The 19,899-nt window shown below is 35.2% G+C and overlaps 1 protein-coding gene across 1 annotated transcript in view; it reads left to right on the forward strand.

Moving 5' to 3' along the window:
• The window catches only part of Npsr1 (neuropeptide S receptor 1), a 179,203-nt gene that overhangs the window by 122,229 nt on the left and 37,075 nt on the right, over nucleotides 1–19,899 (forward strand). Inside the window, exon 4 of the mRNA XM_015490366.2 lies at nucleotides 7,188–7,291. Within this exon, the coding sequence (XP_015345852.1) occupies nucleotides 7,188–7,291 (104 nt within the window). The remainder of the gene's footprint in view (nucleotides 1–7,187; nucleotides 7,292–19,899) is intronic.

The raw sequence follows: 19,899 nt of genomic DNA on the forward strand, positions 1-19,899 counted from the left end.
ACCTGGCCAATCCTTGCTGAGCCCTAAGCATTCAGCTCAGCTGTGCCTCATTCGTGACTGCTCCCCACCGTACCCATAATTGTGCTCCTAGCAGGAACCTACATTCGTGTTTATCCAGCACTCTCAAAAGAAGCATTAAAGTCTGCTGGGAGTCTGCTTTGGCTTTTCTGAGTATTATAGTTTCCTAGAATCTTTTGCAGAGTGAAATTTAAAAACCAGGAGTAATGCATGAAAGTAATTAAGGCTTTAAAGTGTACCCTTTGTTCCCAAGGTCCTGTTAATTATCATTTAGGAGCAGCTTATTTGCAATGTACTCAATTACATAGGTAACTAATTGGCTTTTTACTGATCATATCTAGCATCATTTGCTTAATAGCAACTAACAAATGCTGCGACATAGTACCATGGATAGTCTACTCCCAGAAATAAGCTTATTTAAGATTAAGCTCCAGGGGAAAAATAGATTTTACCAAAATATTCTGTAATTGTTCATAAAGCCACTTAGATCTAGAGAAATATCAGTTAATTTTCCCATAATTTTAAAATTAAGAAATAACTAAACAAAAAGAAAATATCCAACTCACTCCAATGTCCATTTCATTCATTCGTCCAGTTCCTTCCTGCCAGGAAAATCTTCATGACATTCCTACCTGATCCATCACAACCCAGAGCTCTCAGGGCCCTGCCCAAGTCTGGTCAGTAAGAACTTTTCTTTACAACCCAGAACATCCATGGGAGTTTTCTTCTCCAAGCTTCTCGTATTTTTGTCATAGTTCCTATGTATTTGCCAAGGTTTCTTATTGTTATTACCTGTAGAGAAACAAAAAAGGCAGAGACAGAGTATAGATATAAAGACTGGGAGGACCGCATACCCTTTTATGAGGGATCATACCATGTGAATAGTCAAGGAAAGCTCCTAAAGAAAGAAACAGAGCTAGGTATTGAAAGATAAATAAGAATTCAACAAGCTAATAAATGGAGGGAGGTCATCACAAGCAGAAGGCATGCAAATCTGGAAGCACAGATGTGTGATCAATATGGTGTTCGATATTAAAATGCCAGCTAAGGACTTGACAAGAGGTAGTCATCTGGTTTGTGCTGCTAACAGAATACCAAAGCCCGGGTAATTTACAAACAGAAATTCATTAGCATACATTTCTAAAGGCTGGGAACTCCAAGGCCAAGGCTCCAACAGGTTTGGTGTCTGGCAAAGCCATTTTTTTTTTCTTCCAAGATGATGCCTTACAACTGCCTGGAGTCTCACATGGCAGGTGGAAAGGCAAGGGCCCAAGAGAACAAACCCAGTACTGCAGCATTAGGATTTAAGTTTCTAACACATTGATCCTGGGACACATTCGGACCTTAGAAGTAGGCAAGGCCAGGTCATGGAAGGCTGTAATGCTTTAACCTGAGAATTTCAAACTTTGTCGTGTTAGCAGCAAAGATCCAGAAGCAAGAACCTCTCCAATTCTCTAGAAGAATACAGGCAACTTCTATGGGTAGAGTAAACATAAGAGGCCGAAATATAAATAAGGGCATCCTGAGTAGGGAAAGGGTGAAAAGAGAAATCGGGACTTATGTCAGTACAGTAGAGATTAAAAGAAACACAATTAGAATTTTAAAATAAAGGGAAAAGCACAGTCAATGTGATGGTGGTCATCCAAGAATCTGGGTTAAAAGCCTGGCTTCACTTCTAATTGGCTACAAAATCATAAGAAAATATTCTCACCTCTCTTAGTTTACTGATCTATAAAATGGGGAAATTATATTATAGATTCTGTGAAATTTTAAAAAATAAATGCTTCTACACATTTAGAATGTTGACAAGGACAAAACAATTGCTTATAACATCCCTTACAATCAGGTTCAATATCATACAAAAGCCTGAATTAAGAGTATTACGTTTCAAATCATGAAGTCTAAATATAGTTAGATCAGATGTCCTCACTGAGGAGATAGCGACATGAAAACTCTCTGTACTACTTTGTAACTTCTTCTTATGAGTCATTATTCAAAATAAAAGTTGGTTATGCTTTGTTTTATTTTGTTTTGTTTTTAAGAAGTGGGGGCTTTCCAACTGCAGTGACAATTCATTCAATGTGTTTTTGAATAACCAGTATGTGCCCTACACTGCTCAGGATGCTGGGTTCCCATCTGTAATGACATTCATAAAACTCATTTTCTAATAGTCACAAAAGTAATTAACCAAGTGACAGTATAATTTTCAGTTTTTGTCATTTCTCTTTAGCAGAAACATGGAAATAAAAATAAACCATTGAAAATGGAATTATGGTTATCTTACCTTCACACCCAAAGATGCACTTTCTTTTGTTCAGCTGTTCAATTTTCTGAAAACTTCAATCCAGTCAGATGCATTCTGTATTTCTGAGTAGGGTTTTTCCCAATCCTCTGAGTACAATTGCACAGAAATCACAAGTCCTATCCCACAGAGCTTAGCAGTGTTGCTCAATAGAGACATGATTGGAATTTTGAGCTGAACAACTTAGTAGAGGGTACAATCCATTCTGTTTAGTTGAGGACAGGATAGGTACCTGAATCCAGTGTGCATGTCTTTATGACAATAAAAAGACCTAATTTCAGTCCCCATTAATCTGCCACTGCAGCAAGGACAGGGCACCCTAGAGTATAAATCATCTGCACAGGCTTCCACTGGTGGCCTACTGCAGTCAATCATAACTCGACAGTCACAAGTACATATCCTGTATTCTACCCATAATTCTCCCTTCTTTCATTGTATAAAAATCTCCATTGACTTCTGTTTGCTAATTGTTCAGCCAATTACTTTTGTCACAATAGTGACTCCTCCCTTTACCTGCTAGTTCCTGAACACAATGAATCTAAAGTGCCCTGATTGCATGCCTGAAATCCTAGCAGCTCAAGAGGCTGAGGCAGGAGGATCACAAGTTCAAACCAGCCTCAGCAAAAGTGAGGTGCTAAGCAACTCAGTGAGACCCTGTCTCTAAATAAAATACAAAATAGGGCTGAGGATGTGGCTCAGTGGTTAAATACCCCTGAGTTCAATCGTTGGTACCAAATAAAAGAAAAGAAAAAAGTGCCCTGGTGGCAGTCATTGCCTTTAGTTCTGAGACCCTCACTATCTCTCCTTGCAGGGGTAGACCAACTTTAAAGACCAAGAACTCCAACCTACAGAGCACAGAGATATACATAAGAAAGCATGATGCCCCCATGGGTCATTGGGAGTGATGTTAATGTTGAGTCCATTCCTTCCTCTATCCTCTGGTTCTCAGACCTGTGTATACCCTAACCTTCCAGAGCATTATCTTTAAGCTGGCACCTCATATGTTCGTTCAGTAGTCCATTCCAGAGCTATCAGAGGACAGATTATTCTAGATGATACAGTACATGGGTTTTTTGGTCATGAGCCTAATCCTATACTTCCTTCACTATGAAGTGGGTCCTCTGATCAGATATTATGTTGTTTGTGAATTTCCATTCCAGTTAAGAAATCAGAAAAGTCCCCAGACAGTAGCAAATAGTGTTGATTATAGACCAGAAGACAAAAAAGCCAAGTTCATATCTTGAATAAGTGTATCAGTAGAAGGATGGATGAAAGGCCTTTGCAGAACAGAAGTAGCCGAATGTCAACTTGGTACAAAGAAACCAGTTGGTCTCCTGATGAAGCTGTCCCTTATTGGGGGCTTGATGTGGACCTCTATTGTTGGCAAGTCAGATTCAAAGATATCAGTAGCCAGATTAGTCATGAGAAAAGGTGGACCACCATACTGACAAATGAATAGTATTCCTCTCTGCACCATGGCCACTCTATTCAGGTGCACATTGTGGCAACACTGGAGTGACCATTGAAAAAGCCTAGATAATATCAACTTGGTCAAGTCATTTTTTCCCATGCACTGCTTGCAGCTTCAGCCATTGGGAAGCTCTCCCTTCTTTGTTGTCCCTCAAGGCTACCCTGAATGCAGCTGTAATGCAGTACCTCTATTTTTTTTTTTTTTTTTTTGCAACAGAATAGTGACGAACCTTTGTCTTCAGCTTAAACACCATAAATATGAGTGAAGCAGTGCCACTGTGAAACCCTGGTGGATGATATGGGCATCTGAGCTACTTGTTCATTGCCTACTCATGGCAATCTGGTTTAGTGTAGACTTCATATATGATGTACTATTCCCATTTTTATGGTTTAGATATGAGGTGTTCTCCAAAAGGTCATCATGTATGAAGTAATACAAGAATGTTCAAAGGTAAAATTATTGGGTTATAATGATCTTAACCTAATGTGTGCATTAATCCATCTGAGGGATTAACTGGGTGGTAATCATAGGCAGGTATAGTGTGGGTGGAGGAGGGAGGTTATGGGAATGTACCTTTGGGGCTTATGTTTTGTTCTTGTAGGGTAAAAATCACTCTCTGTTCTTGATGCCATGTCCTGAGCAGCTTTCTTCCACCACATCCCACCACCTTATCTTGGTTCCTGAGCAAGAGTTAGCCATCTGTGAAACCATGAGCTCCAAACAAACTTTCCTCCTCTAAAATTATTCTTGTCAGGTCTTTTGGTCACAGTGACGAAAAAGCTGACTAAAATACCCATATTCTGATGGATGGCTATTGGCTCTGTCTGACCTGACAAATTAGTATATCTAACAAAATCTAGCTCATATGATCAGTTCCAAATATTGTTGGTGCCCTGATATCAATAATTCTATCTCTATCAAAGCTCAGAAATATTTCAGGAACATTTTTTAAAAAGACATTAATTTTAGTCTACAGTCGACTTGGCCTTGTCCAGAGATCTAGGACATGCATTTTGATTCTCCCACTCAGGTGTCCATCAACTCCAAACTACACCTTTCCCCACTGACATCTCCAACACTGTAGATTCTGCCATATTATCTATCTCAAGTAGGACAGTTATTATACTGCTGTGCACACAAGCTATGAAGCCCTTTCCTGCTTCAGACCCCTCCAAGCTGTCAGACTTTCATGCCATCCAGTAAATTAATCAAAGTAACATTCCTAGATGTGCAATGTGTTGTCTCCAAAAATTAAGGAACCCTTATTGAAATCTTACTTCCTTATTTAAAGTAGGAAATGTAAGACACAGTAATTTATTTATTATGTGGGAATAAGAGAGTGGATATTCTCACAGCCCCTCACTACTGAGTCACTCAAAACTTTACTGATAGGACATGTTCCTGAATTTTCAGTTTATCTCCCAACTTCCTGAGGGTATATTTCTTATCAAAGCCTCTAATATACTAGACATCTCTTTCTTGTCCTTCACAGTTATGTCATCAATATAAAGGGATCAAAGTGATATTCTGCAGAATTTTCAGATGGTCCAGGTTTCTTCAGACCCTATTATGACAGATCTTAGGAGAGTTAACATAGCCTTTGGCAAAATAGTAAATGAATAGCACTATCTGTTCCACATGAATGAAAACTCTTTCTGAGCCTCTTTTCTGATCAGATTAGAAAAGAACACTCTTGCTAAATCAATTCCCTTGTGCCGTGTACCTGAGACCATACTCAACTATTCTAGTAAAGGTACCACATCTATTACTACAGGCACAATCAGGACTGTTATTTGTTTGAGTTTGGGTCTGTCTATAGTTATTCTCCAGGATCCACCTAGTTTTCTGCAAGGACCAAACTGGTGAATTGAGGACTTCACTTTGACCTTCCTGATGGGGGAACCAAAATGGGGTTACTTGAACTGCCAAGTACATCTATTCCAATTAATCATTCAAGGACTGGAGGAATAACTAAGGAGAATGACTGCAGACCTCGTGGACCATCCTATTGTAGCCAGGATTTTATTTATTACCTGGCCCATAAGATTCTGCTCTAACAATGAGGCCATAATAACACTCAGATCTCTGGGTTTCGTGTCTACCCAGATACTGTGCCTAACAGTCTTCAAAGTGTCTGTGTCTTCCTCTTTCCCCAGTTTATAGTCATGCAAACAAATGCACATAAGGCCCTCTGGGAAGGACTAGGGGAATCATACAGTTCATGCCACAGTGTTGCAAGACCTGTATCTGTAACCACTTCTCCTACTACCTATGCTGGCCTGTGATGGAAGCACCACTGAGCTGTTTAGTAAAGCTGGGGTCCCTTTCACCACTTTTGGTAGTCTTAATGAATGATATGTGCGGGTTCTCAAACCCTCTTATGAAAAAGATTTCTTTGGGGGTCTTCTGGCTTCATAAAGTATATCTATGCCCATTTCTTTTAACCATTTAGTCTTTACTATCTGTGGGAGCAACTTCAGAATTTCCATTTTGTTTAAGAAGGACCATCACTTTCTCCAGGCTTCTAAAAGCTACCCTAGAAATAAACTTGCCCTGCCTCTGTTCCATTCTATGCCTGAAAAAGTCATTGAATTCTTGCTTCTCCAGTCTTATGTTCCAATTCTAACCATCAATCAATCAGCAGATAACCTTTGAAGCACTGGTTTATAAAAGATTCTGGGTCACATAGCCAGTTAGTGGTATCTGTCATGGAAGGAAAAGAGGGAATTTTTAGACCACCATCATAGTTTGCCATTTCTTTTGTAGACATCTGTACAACTTATATAATCTGTAACTATAGGATTGAGTATAGGCAAGCTGCCCACGGAAGAACAAAGTCCTTGACCTCTGCCTCAGTTCCCTTATAGTGTAACCAACCAATTTAATTAAATTGATAGATCATGCACTTCATTTTTTCCAAGCACAGATGTCAAAAGGAGGATAAAGCAAAGGAACCTGAAGGTAGGGAGATAAGAAGACTAAGTTGTAAAATAAAGAGTGTAAGGGGGGCGGTGGTATGGTTCCAAATGGTAAACATTTAGCTTTTCTCAGTTTTGCCTTCTTCTGATTCTCACACAGTGTTTGTTTGGAATAGGACTAGATCCCCTAAAACTCTTCCTCTGTGATTTAAAAGATCAACTCTATGATTAGTTTGATTCCTCTTCAGTCATTGCTGAAATCCTTCCTAGGTGGTTCCATCTGAGTTGTAACAAACTCAAATAAGAAAAGTCAAGGGCCTCCTGTTGGCCGTAATTTTTGTCAGTTGCCATCTGATAAACCAAGAGAAAAAGAAGATCTCCCCAGGAATTCATTTCTACGGCGGTATAGCCATGAATATGAGAAAGACTGCAATTAAGCACTGTTTTGTTTTGTTTTGTTTTGTTTTGGTTTGGTTAGACTCTTTCACGGGACTGATCAACATCTTGACGGATATTATTTGGCGATTCACTGGAGACTTCCTTGCACCTGACCTGGTCTGCCGAGTGGTCCGCTATTTGCAGGTATGTAGCACCTTCCAGATGTGAGGGACAAACTAACACCAAAGTTAATATGTGGGTTTTTCCTAAGGAAAACAACATAAATTTTGCACTTCTATGCAACAAACTACTCACTTCCTCCTAGGAGAAAGAACAAGCAAAATTTACAAGAGTTTTTTAATGTATTTCTTTTGTTAAAAAAATCATACTTAAAGAAAACACAAATAAGCAATTCCAAGAATAAAAAGTATTCGATATATCTAGCATTAAGTAAAAGTTATGGGTCAGTATTAAAAATTGTGACATATTATAGCTAAATAATCTCCAGAAAATTTGTTAATTATATCTATGTTTTGCCTTCAATCCAACCCAATACTGGTTACTGCTTCTTTGGAAAAATTTTGACAGTTTGTTAGAAGATAAGCACTAACTTCTTATATAATTGCCAGCAAAATGCATTTTTAAAAATATATATTGACATTTATTTTCTTTTTTTAATTTAAATTTTATAAAATTATATTTTATTATTGACATTTCTTATTCTAATTTTCTATTTGAATTTCTTTTCTAAATTGATTATCATCCCTTTTCAATTATTTTGTAACTAGGATACTTAATATTCTCTGATTTTTGCTAAGACTCATTTTTACATTAAAGATATCTATACTCTGCCTATAAATATGCTTCAATGTAAGTGACATGTATTATACTATATAATTAATTTAAAATATTTTATGTAGCATATTTGCATTATTAATACAACATGTATGTATATAATATAGATAAAGACAATTCAATAGCATATGAAAAGAATGGACCATTTAATAACTAGTGTTAACATTGATGTGGCCTGTTTCTGATATCTTGAAATTATTTTCTAACAATTCATTTCTACTCTGATCCCAGTACTTCAGGTCTAAATTATTGCAGCTGTGTAGCTGTATAGTGCATTTCTGGAACTCCCTACTAGATGCCACGTTTTGGCAGGATTATTTAGGATTTTTGTATCTGTATTCATTAAAAAATTATTATTTTTATTTGTTTCATCATTTTTATGAAATAAATTTAATTATAGAGCTTTTTATTGTTTAGAAAATGAATAGAAAATAGTTCCAATTTTCATCTTCCTGTTTGCTCTGTATATAACCTTGAAAATACAGTAATTGTAAAAGCCCCTACCACTATATGAGAACGGTGCTTTCTTGAGTAATTTTAAAAAAACATTCAATTTCTTCTTGAGGATTTGTACCTCCTTGTAGATAAATGTGTTTCAACTGCTTACTGTATTAGTAATCAACTGCTGAGATACAAATTATGGCAAAACTTAGTGGCTTAAAACAATAAACACTTATTATCTCGCAGTTTCAAAATGCAGGAAAAGAGTGATTGGGTAGGTATGGATGAAGTTTTATCATAAAGTTCAGCCAGATGTTTCATGAACCTACAGTCATTAGAAGGCTTGACTGGGGCTGGACACTTCATTTGCAAGGTGGTCACTCACACAGCAAGCAAGTTAGTGCTTGCTCTAGGTAGAACACTCACCTCTCCACGCAGACCAATCCAGAAGTCTTAAGAGTCCTCACCACACAGCAACGGGTTTTTCCTAGACCAAGGTGGAAGTGGCCATGTGTTTTATGAACTAGTCTCCAAAGTCACAAAACCATCACCTCCACACCATTCTCTTGGTTATACAAATCAACTTTGATTCAGTATGGGGAGAACAAACTCACAAGAGAGACTAAAACCAGGAAGCAAGAATTACTAGGGACATGTTAGAGGCTGGCAATCACACCTGCATTTTTGAAATGCATATCAGATACCATTTTTTTTCCTTATTGACAACTTAAAAATGTCCTCTTTACTCAGAAATATACATGTCTCTTCTAACTATATTTACAATGAACATTGAAATTATATATTTAATAGAAAATATGGCTTGGTGGCATCACAAAATGTAGCAAAGAAATTCTTAATAATTATCTCCTCAGAAAGGCAACAAGAAACCTGACAAAAACTGTCAGAATCAAATTTTTAAGGACTCTGGAATTTAACCAAAAGCTTGCAACAACCAAGGGAGCATTTATTCATGAAAATGACTGAATCTTAGAAGGAAAAATTAGCTTTGTGGTGTTTTAGCTTGCATTATTCTCATCCCTCAGTATCCAGCTCTGCTGTAGCCTTGAAAATTAACAGTTCTCATTCCCAGTAAAAACACTCTGGCTGCCACCAGAGAGAGCAGAACAGGGCTAGAGCTCTTTCAAAGCTTCATTCCCCAAAATTTGCCAATATGTAATGTTCCTGAAGATTCTTAGTAGACCCCACTGACAAGGCTGTCTGTATTTTACTTTATTCAGAATTTGCACATCGTGAAGCCCTTTTCCCTCTGAGAATTAAATATATGTATACAGGCAATCAATTAGCATAACAGATGCATGAAGTATTGGGAAACTCTTGAGGAAAACAATAGATTAAGAAAATCTTACAATCATAAGCTAGATAATGAGATTTCCATGGGGGGCTTTGAACATTCCTGACATATTCCTTAGATTCTGAAAGACCAAGTATATGCCAGTGATGATGTCAGTCCTCACAAAGAAATAGAGAAGGCCCTAAGCTGCTACTTGTGGTTGACATTGAAGCATTTGACAAAATTCAATATCATTTCATGTAAAAAATGTGCAACAAATTAGCAATGGAAGGAAAATACCTCAACATAATAAAGGCCATACATGATGAGTGATGATGGCTAACATCATACTCAATAGTAGTAGTTCAAATGCTTTCTTTCTATGATTAGGAAGAGATGAGGATGCCCATTCTTACCACTTCTATTCAGCATAGTACTAGAATCCTAGTGATTAAGCAACAGAAAGGAAGAAAAGGCTTCCAAATCAGAAATTAAGAAGTAAAGTCACCTGTTTGCAGATAATATAATATTATATGTAGAAAACTCTAAAGGCTCCACCAAAAAACTAAATTAAAATAAAACTAATGAACAAATTTAGTAAAGTTGAAAGATACAAAAATCAATTTGCAAAGATCAGCAGCATATACTACTAGTATATACTAGTGTAGATTATTGACTATACATAGCAAACTATCCAAAAAAGAAATCAAGAAAATAATCCCACTTATAATTGCTGCAAATACATAGTAAAATGCTGAGGAATAAATTTAACTAAAGTGGTAAAATAACTGTACACTTTAATTTATAGAACACTGATTAAGGAAGTAGGAGAAAAAAAATGAATGGAAGGATATCATGTTCTTGTATTAGAAGAATTTATATTGGTAAAATGGTGTATACTACCCAAAGGGGTCTGCAGATTCAATGCACCCCCAATCAAAATTCTAACAATATTTTTCACAGATGTGGAAAAAATATATAGGGAACCACAAAAGCTCCAAATAGTTAAATGAATCTTGAGCAAGACATAAAAAGCGGAGAACATCAAACTGCCTTTCAAAATATAATTAATAGTTATAATCAAAACAGCATGACATTTGCATAAAAACAACATATAGAACAAAGGATCAGTTTAGAGATCCCCAAAATAAATACATATATGTATCATTAATTCACTTTTGGCAAAGACACCCAGAACATAGAACATAAAAGGATATTTTCTTCAATGAATGGTCCTAGGAAAACTGGATGTTCACATGCGAAAAATGAAGTTAGGCTCTTACCGCACACCATGAATGAAAATCAACTCAAAATGGATTGAGGAATTAAACATAAAACCTAGAATTATAAAACCTCTAGAAGAAAACATAATAGAAAATCTCCACAACATTTGTCTCTTATGGATTGTTTGAATATAGCCCTAAAAGTACAAGTAAAAAAAGCAAAAGCAGACACACAGGATTACATCAATCTAAAAATCTTTGAACAGCGAAGGAAACAATCAACAGAATGAATAAACAACCTATAGATTTGAAGAACATATTTACAAACTATATATCTGATAAAGGTTCTATTACCTCAAGCAACTCAATATTATGAGCTATGGTATGGATATGGTTTAATTGTATCTTTCAAGGGTTATGTGGATGTATCTCAGCGTGGCAGTATTGGAAATGGTAGAAATTTCAAGCGGTGGGCCTAGCAGGAGATACTTGAGTTCTTACAAGTGTGTTCATGGAAGGTAGACCTCTTGTAAGTCCCTAGTTCTCATGAAAGGATTATCATAATGGGAACAAGCCTGGCCACACCCAGCTTTTGAATGAGAATCCTCCATAAATGTTCCACTATCTTCCATCTGTACCATGCTGTCTGATTTTGAATCTCCAAAAAGTATGAACTAAATAAACCTTCTTTCTTATAAAGTTATTCTATGCCAAGACTTTTATTACAGCCATTAAAAGCTAACTAATACAATGGTGGGGGTAACTAATGAAATAATGGGCAAATGACTTGAGTACCCATTTCTCCAAAGAAGACATACAAATGGACAATGGGAATAAGAAATATCATTGATAATCTTAGAAATACAAATTAGAACCATAATGAGATATTACCTCATGCCTATTAGGATGGCTATTGCCAAAAAGAAAAAAAATAATAACAAATGTTGGCAAGGATGTGGAGAAAAGGAACCCTTGTACATTGTTGGTGGGAATGTAAAATTGTGAAGCTGCTATGAAAAGCAGTATAGAGAATAATTTGAAAATTAAAATTAGAACTGTCATATGTTCCAGCAATCCCACTTCTGGGTATATATTCAAAGGATATGAAATTAGGATGTCAAAGAGATGCCCAGACTCTCATGTTCATTTCAACATTTTTCAAAATGCCTAGGATGTAGAATTAATAAGTGCCTATTGATCAATGAAAAGATTTAAAAAATTTGATATATATATATATATATATATATATATATTCATACATACACACACAATGAAATACTATTCAGTCTTTAAAAAGAGGGAGATCCTATTATCTGCCACAATATGGGTGAACTGAAGGTTATTAGGTTAAGGGAAATAAGCCAGACATAGCAAGACAAATAATGCATGATCTCCCTTATTTGCAGAATCTAAAAAGAAAAAAAATCAAACACGTGGAAACAGAGAATAAAACTGTGGCAATGATTTCTTGGATGTGATATCAAACACTCAGGCAATAAAACCAAAGTAGATAAGCAAGACAGTGTGAAACGAAAAAGATTCTGTGCATCAAATCCAGCAAAGGACAAAGTGAAAAGGCAAACTAAGCAACAGAAAACATCTGTAAACTATGTGTAATGCAAAGAGCTAATAGTCCAAATAGAAACTTCTACAACTCAAAATTGAAAAAAAAACAATTAAAAATGAGCAAAAGATTTGAATAAACACATCTCCAAAGAAGACATACAAATGGCTAACAGGTATATGAAAAGATGATCAACATCACCAATCATCAGGATAAAATAAATAAAAACCACAACGAGATATCACCCCACACCTGTCAGGATGGGTATTATAAACAAGACAAAAAGTAACAGGTCTTAGCAAGGAGGAAAAGAAGTGAAGGAAAAGAAAATGTTTGTAACACTATTGGTGGAAACATAAAGTAGCCACTTTGGAAAACAGTATGGAGGTTCCTTGAATAGAATTGGACCAATCTTACTTCTGAGTGTAGATCTAAAAGAATTAGTATCAGTACTTCTGAAGAGATAGCTGCACCTCAAGATGTTTGTAGCATTATTCCCAACAAACCCAAATATCACTGATAAAAGGATAAAGTAACTATGGCATATACATAGAAATAAATATTTTTCAGCTTAAATAAAAAGGACACCCTACTATTTGGACAACATGGATAAATCTGGAGGACATTGTGCTAAATGAAATAAGCCAGTTAAAGAATGATAAATAATTCATGATTTCACTGATATTAAGACCTAAATAGCCAAATTCATAGAAGTAAAGAATAGGACAATATTGCCAGAGGATTTCCAGCTCGACAGCAGAGAAATTGTTGCTCAAATGTATAAGGTTTCAGTTATGGAATATGAATAATTTCTAGTATGTGTCCAAATGCCTCAAACTAAATTAAACATGTAGTTTTTAAAAGAATAATTATACTTCAATAAATCTGCTGAAATACATAAATGCATAGATCTGTAAATAACTAAATGCATATACCCAGTTGGTCCTTTCACCTAAGGTTTTCACATACACAGATTCAACCAATCATGGATAAAAACAATTTGTTTAAAAATGTCCACCTGAATAGATACATATTTTTCTTGTCATCATTCCCTTAAACAATGCAGTATAATAAATCTTCCATAGCTTTTACATTGTGTGAAGTATTATTAATAATTTAGAAATCACTAAAACTGTGAGAGGATCAGTGTAGATTATATTGCAAATACTAGACCATTTAATATAAGGAAAGTTTAATATAAGGAGCATCCATGGATTTTAATATCAGTGGAAGGGTTCTGGAACCAATCCCCTGTAGGTAATAAGAGATAACTATACATAGATTTTAATTTGGAAAAAAATAAACTAGACATCAAAACAAACCTCATAATATTAAAAGGTTAATAAAGGAGTATTATAAGCAACAACTTTATGTCCACAAATTTGATAACCTAGATAAGAGAAACCAATTTCTTGAGATTAAATCTACCAAAACTCACACAAGAAGTAATGGGCAATATTAACAGGTTATATTTGTAAAAAGAAATTAATTATTGAATAAATAATTAATTGACTTCCAAACAGAAGGCACCATGTTCTGAAAGGTTCACTGTTATATTCTATTAAACATTTAGCTAAGAAATTGTATCAATTGTCAACCTTTCCAGAAGATAGAAGCAGAGGCAATACCTCCTAAATTATTCTATGAGGCAAGTTTTATGCCAATACTCAAACCAAAGATATTGCAAAAAAGAAAATTACAGACCAATATCTCTAATAAACATAGATGCAAAAAATACTCAACAAATATTAGCAAATCAAATCCAAAATAATTATATGCCTCAACCAACTCGGTTTATCTCCAAGCGTTCAAGTCAGGTTCAACATTGAAAACTCAGTTTACATAATTCATAACATAAATAAAAATAATTCAGTTAACATAAATAAAAATCACAGATTATATTAATAGATTAGGAAAAGCATTTAGGCATTTAACAAAAGCCAGTATACATTTACAATTAAAAAAAAAACTTACTAAACTAAGAATAGAGAGGAACTGCCTCAACTTGATAAGTAATATTTATGAAAAGAGAGAAAAAAAACCACAGCTAATTGTTTTAGTCTAGCTTTTTCATTGCTGCCACCAAACAACCTACCAATATCAATTTTAGAGGGGAAAAATTTTATTTGGTGCTCCCAGTTTCAGAGATCTCAGTTCATAGAGAGCTGACTGCATTCCTCAGAGCCCAAGGTAAGGCAGATCACCATGGTAGAAGGGTATGATGGAGAAAATTGGATCAGGACATCACATCAGGAAATAGAGAGAGAGAGAGAGAGTTCCTCACCTGGAACAAAATATATACCCCAAAGGCCAGTGACCCACCACCCCAATGACCCACCTCCTCCAGCCACATCCTGTCTGCCTAATATAAGCTCTCTGTTTAGGGGATTAACACACTGATTAGATTAAGGTTCTCATTATACAATCATTTCACCTCGAAACTTTCTTACATTATCTCACACATGAGCTTTTGGGGGACACCCAGTATCTAAACTACAACACTAATATAGTACGTAATGGTGAGAAACTAGAAACTTTCTTGCTAAGACCAAGAACAGTGCAAGAATTCTCCCTTCTCACACTCCATTTCAACGTTTACAGAAAGTTCAAAATAATGTAATAAGATGAAAGAAAGAGAAAGTGTTTTACTCAGCTTTGTCGCTGCTGTGGCTAAAAGACCCAAACAGAACAGTTGTGGAGGACTAAGAGCTCACGTTTTCAGAGGTCTTAGTCCATAGAAGGTCCGCCATTCTCTGGGGCTCAAAGTAAGGCTGAACATCATGGCAGAAGAGTGCAGCCGAGGGAAGCAACTCACATGAAACAGAAAGTCTCCACTCTCCAGATACAAAACATATAAGGCATAGCCACACTCCCAATGAATCACTTCCTCCAGCCACACCCACCTGCCCCCTACCATTCAGTTAATCCTATCAGGGATTGGTTTAAGGCTATAACTCAATCATTTCTCCTCCAGACCTTCTTGCCTTGTCTTATACGTTAGCTTTTGGGGGAAACCTCACATCCAAACCATAACAGAAAGAAAAGGCAAACTGACTGAAAAAAAAATTAAAAACACTGTCTCTGTTCACAGATTAAATGATTACATAGAAAAATTTAAATGATTAGCAAAAAAAGAAAAAGAAAAAGAAAAAAAACAAGATTAATATCTTGTAATACAAGATTAATATCTTGTATTCTTCAATTTTGTTGTAATTTCTTACAATATAAAAGTCAAATGCTTTTTGGCATACCAGCAATGAATAAGTGAAATTTGAAATCAGACACACAATATAACATACACTAGCACCCCCAAAAATGAATTACATGAAGTCTAATAAAATATGTAATAGATCTATATGAGAAAACTACAAACTTTAAATGAAAGTGATCATAAAAGATCTGAAATTGAGAGTTGTTCTGAGTCTATACTGGAAGATTCAATAGCGTCAAGATGTCAGGTCTTCCCAACTTGAGCTATATATTTAACACAATCCCAGCCAAACTCTTCTTGTGAATATCCACTGTTTCCAACTTTACAGAGATATGCAAAAGTCCCAGAATAGCCAACACAATATTGGAGGAAAAGAGCAAAATTAGAAGAGAGACACTCCACAGCTCTACTACAAAGCTGCGGTAATTAAGGTAGTTTGGTATTGATAAAAAAAAAAAAAAAAAAGGACGAACAGATCAATGAGACAGAATAGCAAGTGCAGAAATAAGTCTTACGTTATTATAGTCAAGTAATCTTTTACAAAATAATGAAGGTAATACAAGGGAGAAATGATCATCTTTTTAATAAATGATATTGAAAGAAGATATTCACATGCAAAATAATAAATCGATATATACATTATATTCATCACCAACTTCAAAAAGAATCATTGGCATAAATGGAAGTGCAAAACTATAAAACTCATAGAAGATAACATTGGAGGAAAACTTGATGACCTTAAGTATGAGAATGATTTTGTAGTTATGATACCAAAGCCATGATCCATGAAAGAAAGAATTAGTAAACTGGACTTCATTAAAATTAAAATTTCTGCCCTGTAAAAAAACACTTTTCAAGAAATGAGAAGACATGCCACAGACTGGGAGAAAATGTTGGCAAAAGATATCTAACAAAGGACTATTGTTCAAAAATATACAAAGAACTCTAACTCAATAAGAAAATGAACAATCTCACTTTTAGAAGGTGAAAAGAACAAACAATCCACCAAGAAGATGGCAAATAAGCTAATGAAAAGATGTTCAACACCATATCATTGGAGAATTTCAAACTGAAGCAACAATGAGAAACCACTGCACACTTAAAAGAATGACCAAAATCTAAAACATAAATAACACCAAATTCTATTGAGAATGTGAAACAACAAAAACTTTTCTTCATTACTAGTGGGATTACAAAATGGTACAGCAATTTTGGAAGACACATCAGCAGTTTATTCTAAAACTTATATTCTCACCATATAATTGAGCAAGTATGTTTCCTGATGTTTGCCCCAATAAGTTGAAAGTATATGTCCACACAGATACCTGCATATGATTGTGTATAGTAGCTTTATTCATAATTGCTAAAATTTGGAAGCAATCAAGATGTCCCTCAGAAAATGAAGAAATAAGCTGTGATCTATTCATACAATGAAATACTACTTCATGATAAGAAGAAGAGAGCCATCAAGTTCAGTTAAAGCTTACGTGTCCCATGTAGAGATATTGAAGAACCTTAATTACATACTACTAAGTAAAAGAGCCAACCTGAAAAGGCTACATACTGAGTGATCCAAATATATAACATGGAAAAGGCAAAACTATGAAGACAGTGAAAGGATCAGTGGTTGCCAGGGGTTAGCTCTAGGGAGGGATGAATATGTGGAACATGGAGGACTTGGGGGCAGTAAAACAACTCTTGATTAAATTATAATGGTGGACATGTGGCACAATATATTTGTCAAAATCCATACAATGTATAACAGTAAGAGTGAATCCTTATGTAAACTATGGACTTTGGGGGATAATGATGTGTCAAGTAGGTTTGTCAGTTATAACAAATATACCACTCTTGGGTAGGACTTTGATAATGAGGGAGGCTCTGTGTATGTAGGGGCAGGGAGCTTATGAGAGACTTCTTTTCCTTCTGCTCAATTTTTCTGTTAATCTAAAATGACTCTATAAATTAAGTTTATTTTCAAATGGAATCGAAAATCCAAGAACTAGTGAGTAATGTGTAGTATATAAACAATGGAAACTCCAAAACATGAAAGAAAGGAGCAGGAGAAGGATTTGCAATACTAATAAGTGTAAATTTTCTGAAATTAATGGCTGACACCAAACCACAAATTCAGGAATTTCAGAGAACACCAAAGCAAGATAAATACCAAAAACATATATCCCTTCTCATAGCACATTCAAATCACACACACACACACACACAAAAAAAAAACCAAAGGCGAAGAGAAAATCCTGAGAGATGATAGTGGGGGGAGAGACTCCTTACCTACAAAGTAATATTAATAAGAATTTCTAAGATTTGGGGGGTAGAGCAAGTGTTTAGCATTTATGAAGCTGTGGGTTCAGTACCCAACACCAAAAAAATACAAAGTGAATAAAAAATAGAAAAGTACTCAGAAAATTAAAAACTGAGGAAAATTGCCATGAGTAAACTTGCCTTGTAAGAACTATTCAAAGAAATTCTTCAGAAAAATAAGAAGATAATACAAATCATAAGCTCCAATCCATTTAAAGAAAGGGAAAGTATCAGAGAAGGAATAAATGAAGGTGAAATACAATCTTTTACTTTTTAAATTCTACATTGATCTGCAGATAACTTCTCAATGTAATATTAGCAACAATGTATTTTTAAATCAGATAAGAAAATGAAATGAAGCAATGTTAAAAGGGATAAAAGGAGATATTGTTGAACTAAACAACTATCAGTAGAAGTGAACTTAACTATTAATCAAGTTGATTTAAATGGCATTTATAGAATTCTTCATTAAACAGTCACAGAACATATGTTCTTACCAAACTCACATAAGACATTCAACAAGATAAAATACATCCTGGACATAAAACCAACCTTAACAGTGTAAAAAAGCAAAAATCATAAACTATGCTCTCAGATCACATAGAGTAGAACTAAAAGTCATTAACCATTGAAAGAATAGATAAACAAATGTACAAAAACTAGTGGACTCAGTAGGCAAAAATAGCAAGACTGAAGAATACATGGGTATTATACAAAGTCAAATGTTTTCCAGCAATGAAAAATGCAAATTTGAAATTAAAGACAAATACTATTTGTGTGAGCACCAAAAATAATGAAACTTAGTTATAACACAGACCTTACACCTTTCACCAAAAAAAGCTCAATATAGATATAACACATAATACTAAATATAATGTGTCATATCTATATTACACATAATACTAAATATAACACATAATACTAATCTTCTGGAAGATAATTATAGGAAAGATCCAGGGGATCTTGGGTATGTCCATGAATTTTTACAAATAATACCAACAGCATAATCCACTAGAGAAAAAATTAAGATGTTGGGCTTTATAAAAATTAAAAACTACTATGCAAAAGACATTATTTAAGTGAATGAAAAACCAATCCACAGAATGGGAGAAAACATTTGCAAAGCACATATTTTATAAAAGACTTTTTATCCAAAATGTACAAAGGACTCTGATACACAACAAGAAAACAAACCACCCAGTTTGAAAATGGGCAAAAGATCTGAATAGACACCTCACTAAAGAAGATGGCAGGGGGCTATGGTGGCACAGGCCTGTAACCACAGTGACTCATGGTTGAGGCAGGAGGATCCCAAGTTCAGGATCCCAGCCTTAGCAACTTACTGGGGCTCTAAGCAACTTAACAAGACCCTGTCTAAAAACAATTTTTTTTAAAGGCTGGGATGTGGCTCAGTGGTTAAGTGCCCCTGAGTTCAATTCCCAATATTAAAAAAATAAAATAAAGACAAAGAAGATGTGAAACACATATATGAAAGAAGCTCAACATCATATGTCATTAGAGAATTGCAAGTTAAAACAGTGAGATACCAATACACAGCTATAAGATAACAGCTAATTTTTTTTAAATATGACAATACCAAATGCTGAAGAGAATGTATATCAATAGGAACACTCATTTATTCCTAGTGGGATTTCAAAATAGAACAGCCATTTTGGAAGATAATTGCCAGTTTCTTACAAAGCTATTCTTACAATACAATCCAGCAACTATGATCCTAGGTATTTGTGAAATTGAGTTGACAATTTATGTTCACATAAAAACTTGTGCAAGAATGCTTATAGAAGTTTTATTCAGCCAGGTGCAATGGCATGTGCCTGTAATCTCAGCAGCTTGGGAGGCTGAGGCAGCAGGATGGTGAGTTCAAAGGCAGCCTCAGCAACTTAATGAGGT

The sequence above is a fragment of the Marmota marmota genome, unplaced genomic scaffold (assembly GCF_001458135.2).
Source record: "Marmota marmota marmota unplaced genomic scaffold, marMar, whole genome shotgun sequence".
In the NCBI taxonomy this organism is placed as follows: Eukaryota; Metazoa; Chordata; class Mammalia; order Rodentia; family Sciuridae; genus Marmota; species Marmota marmota.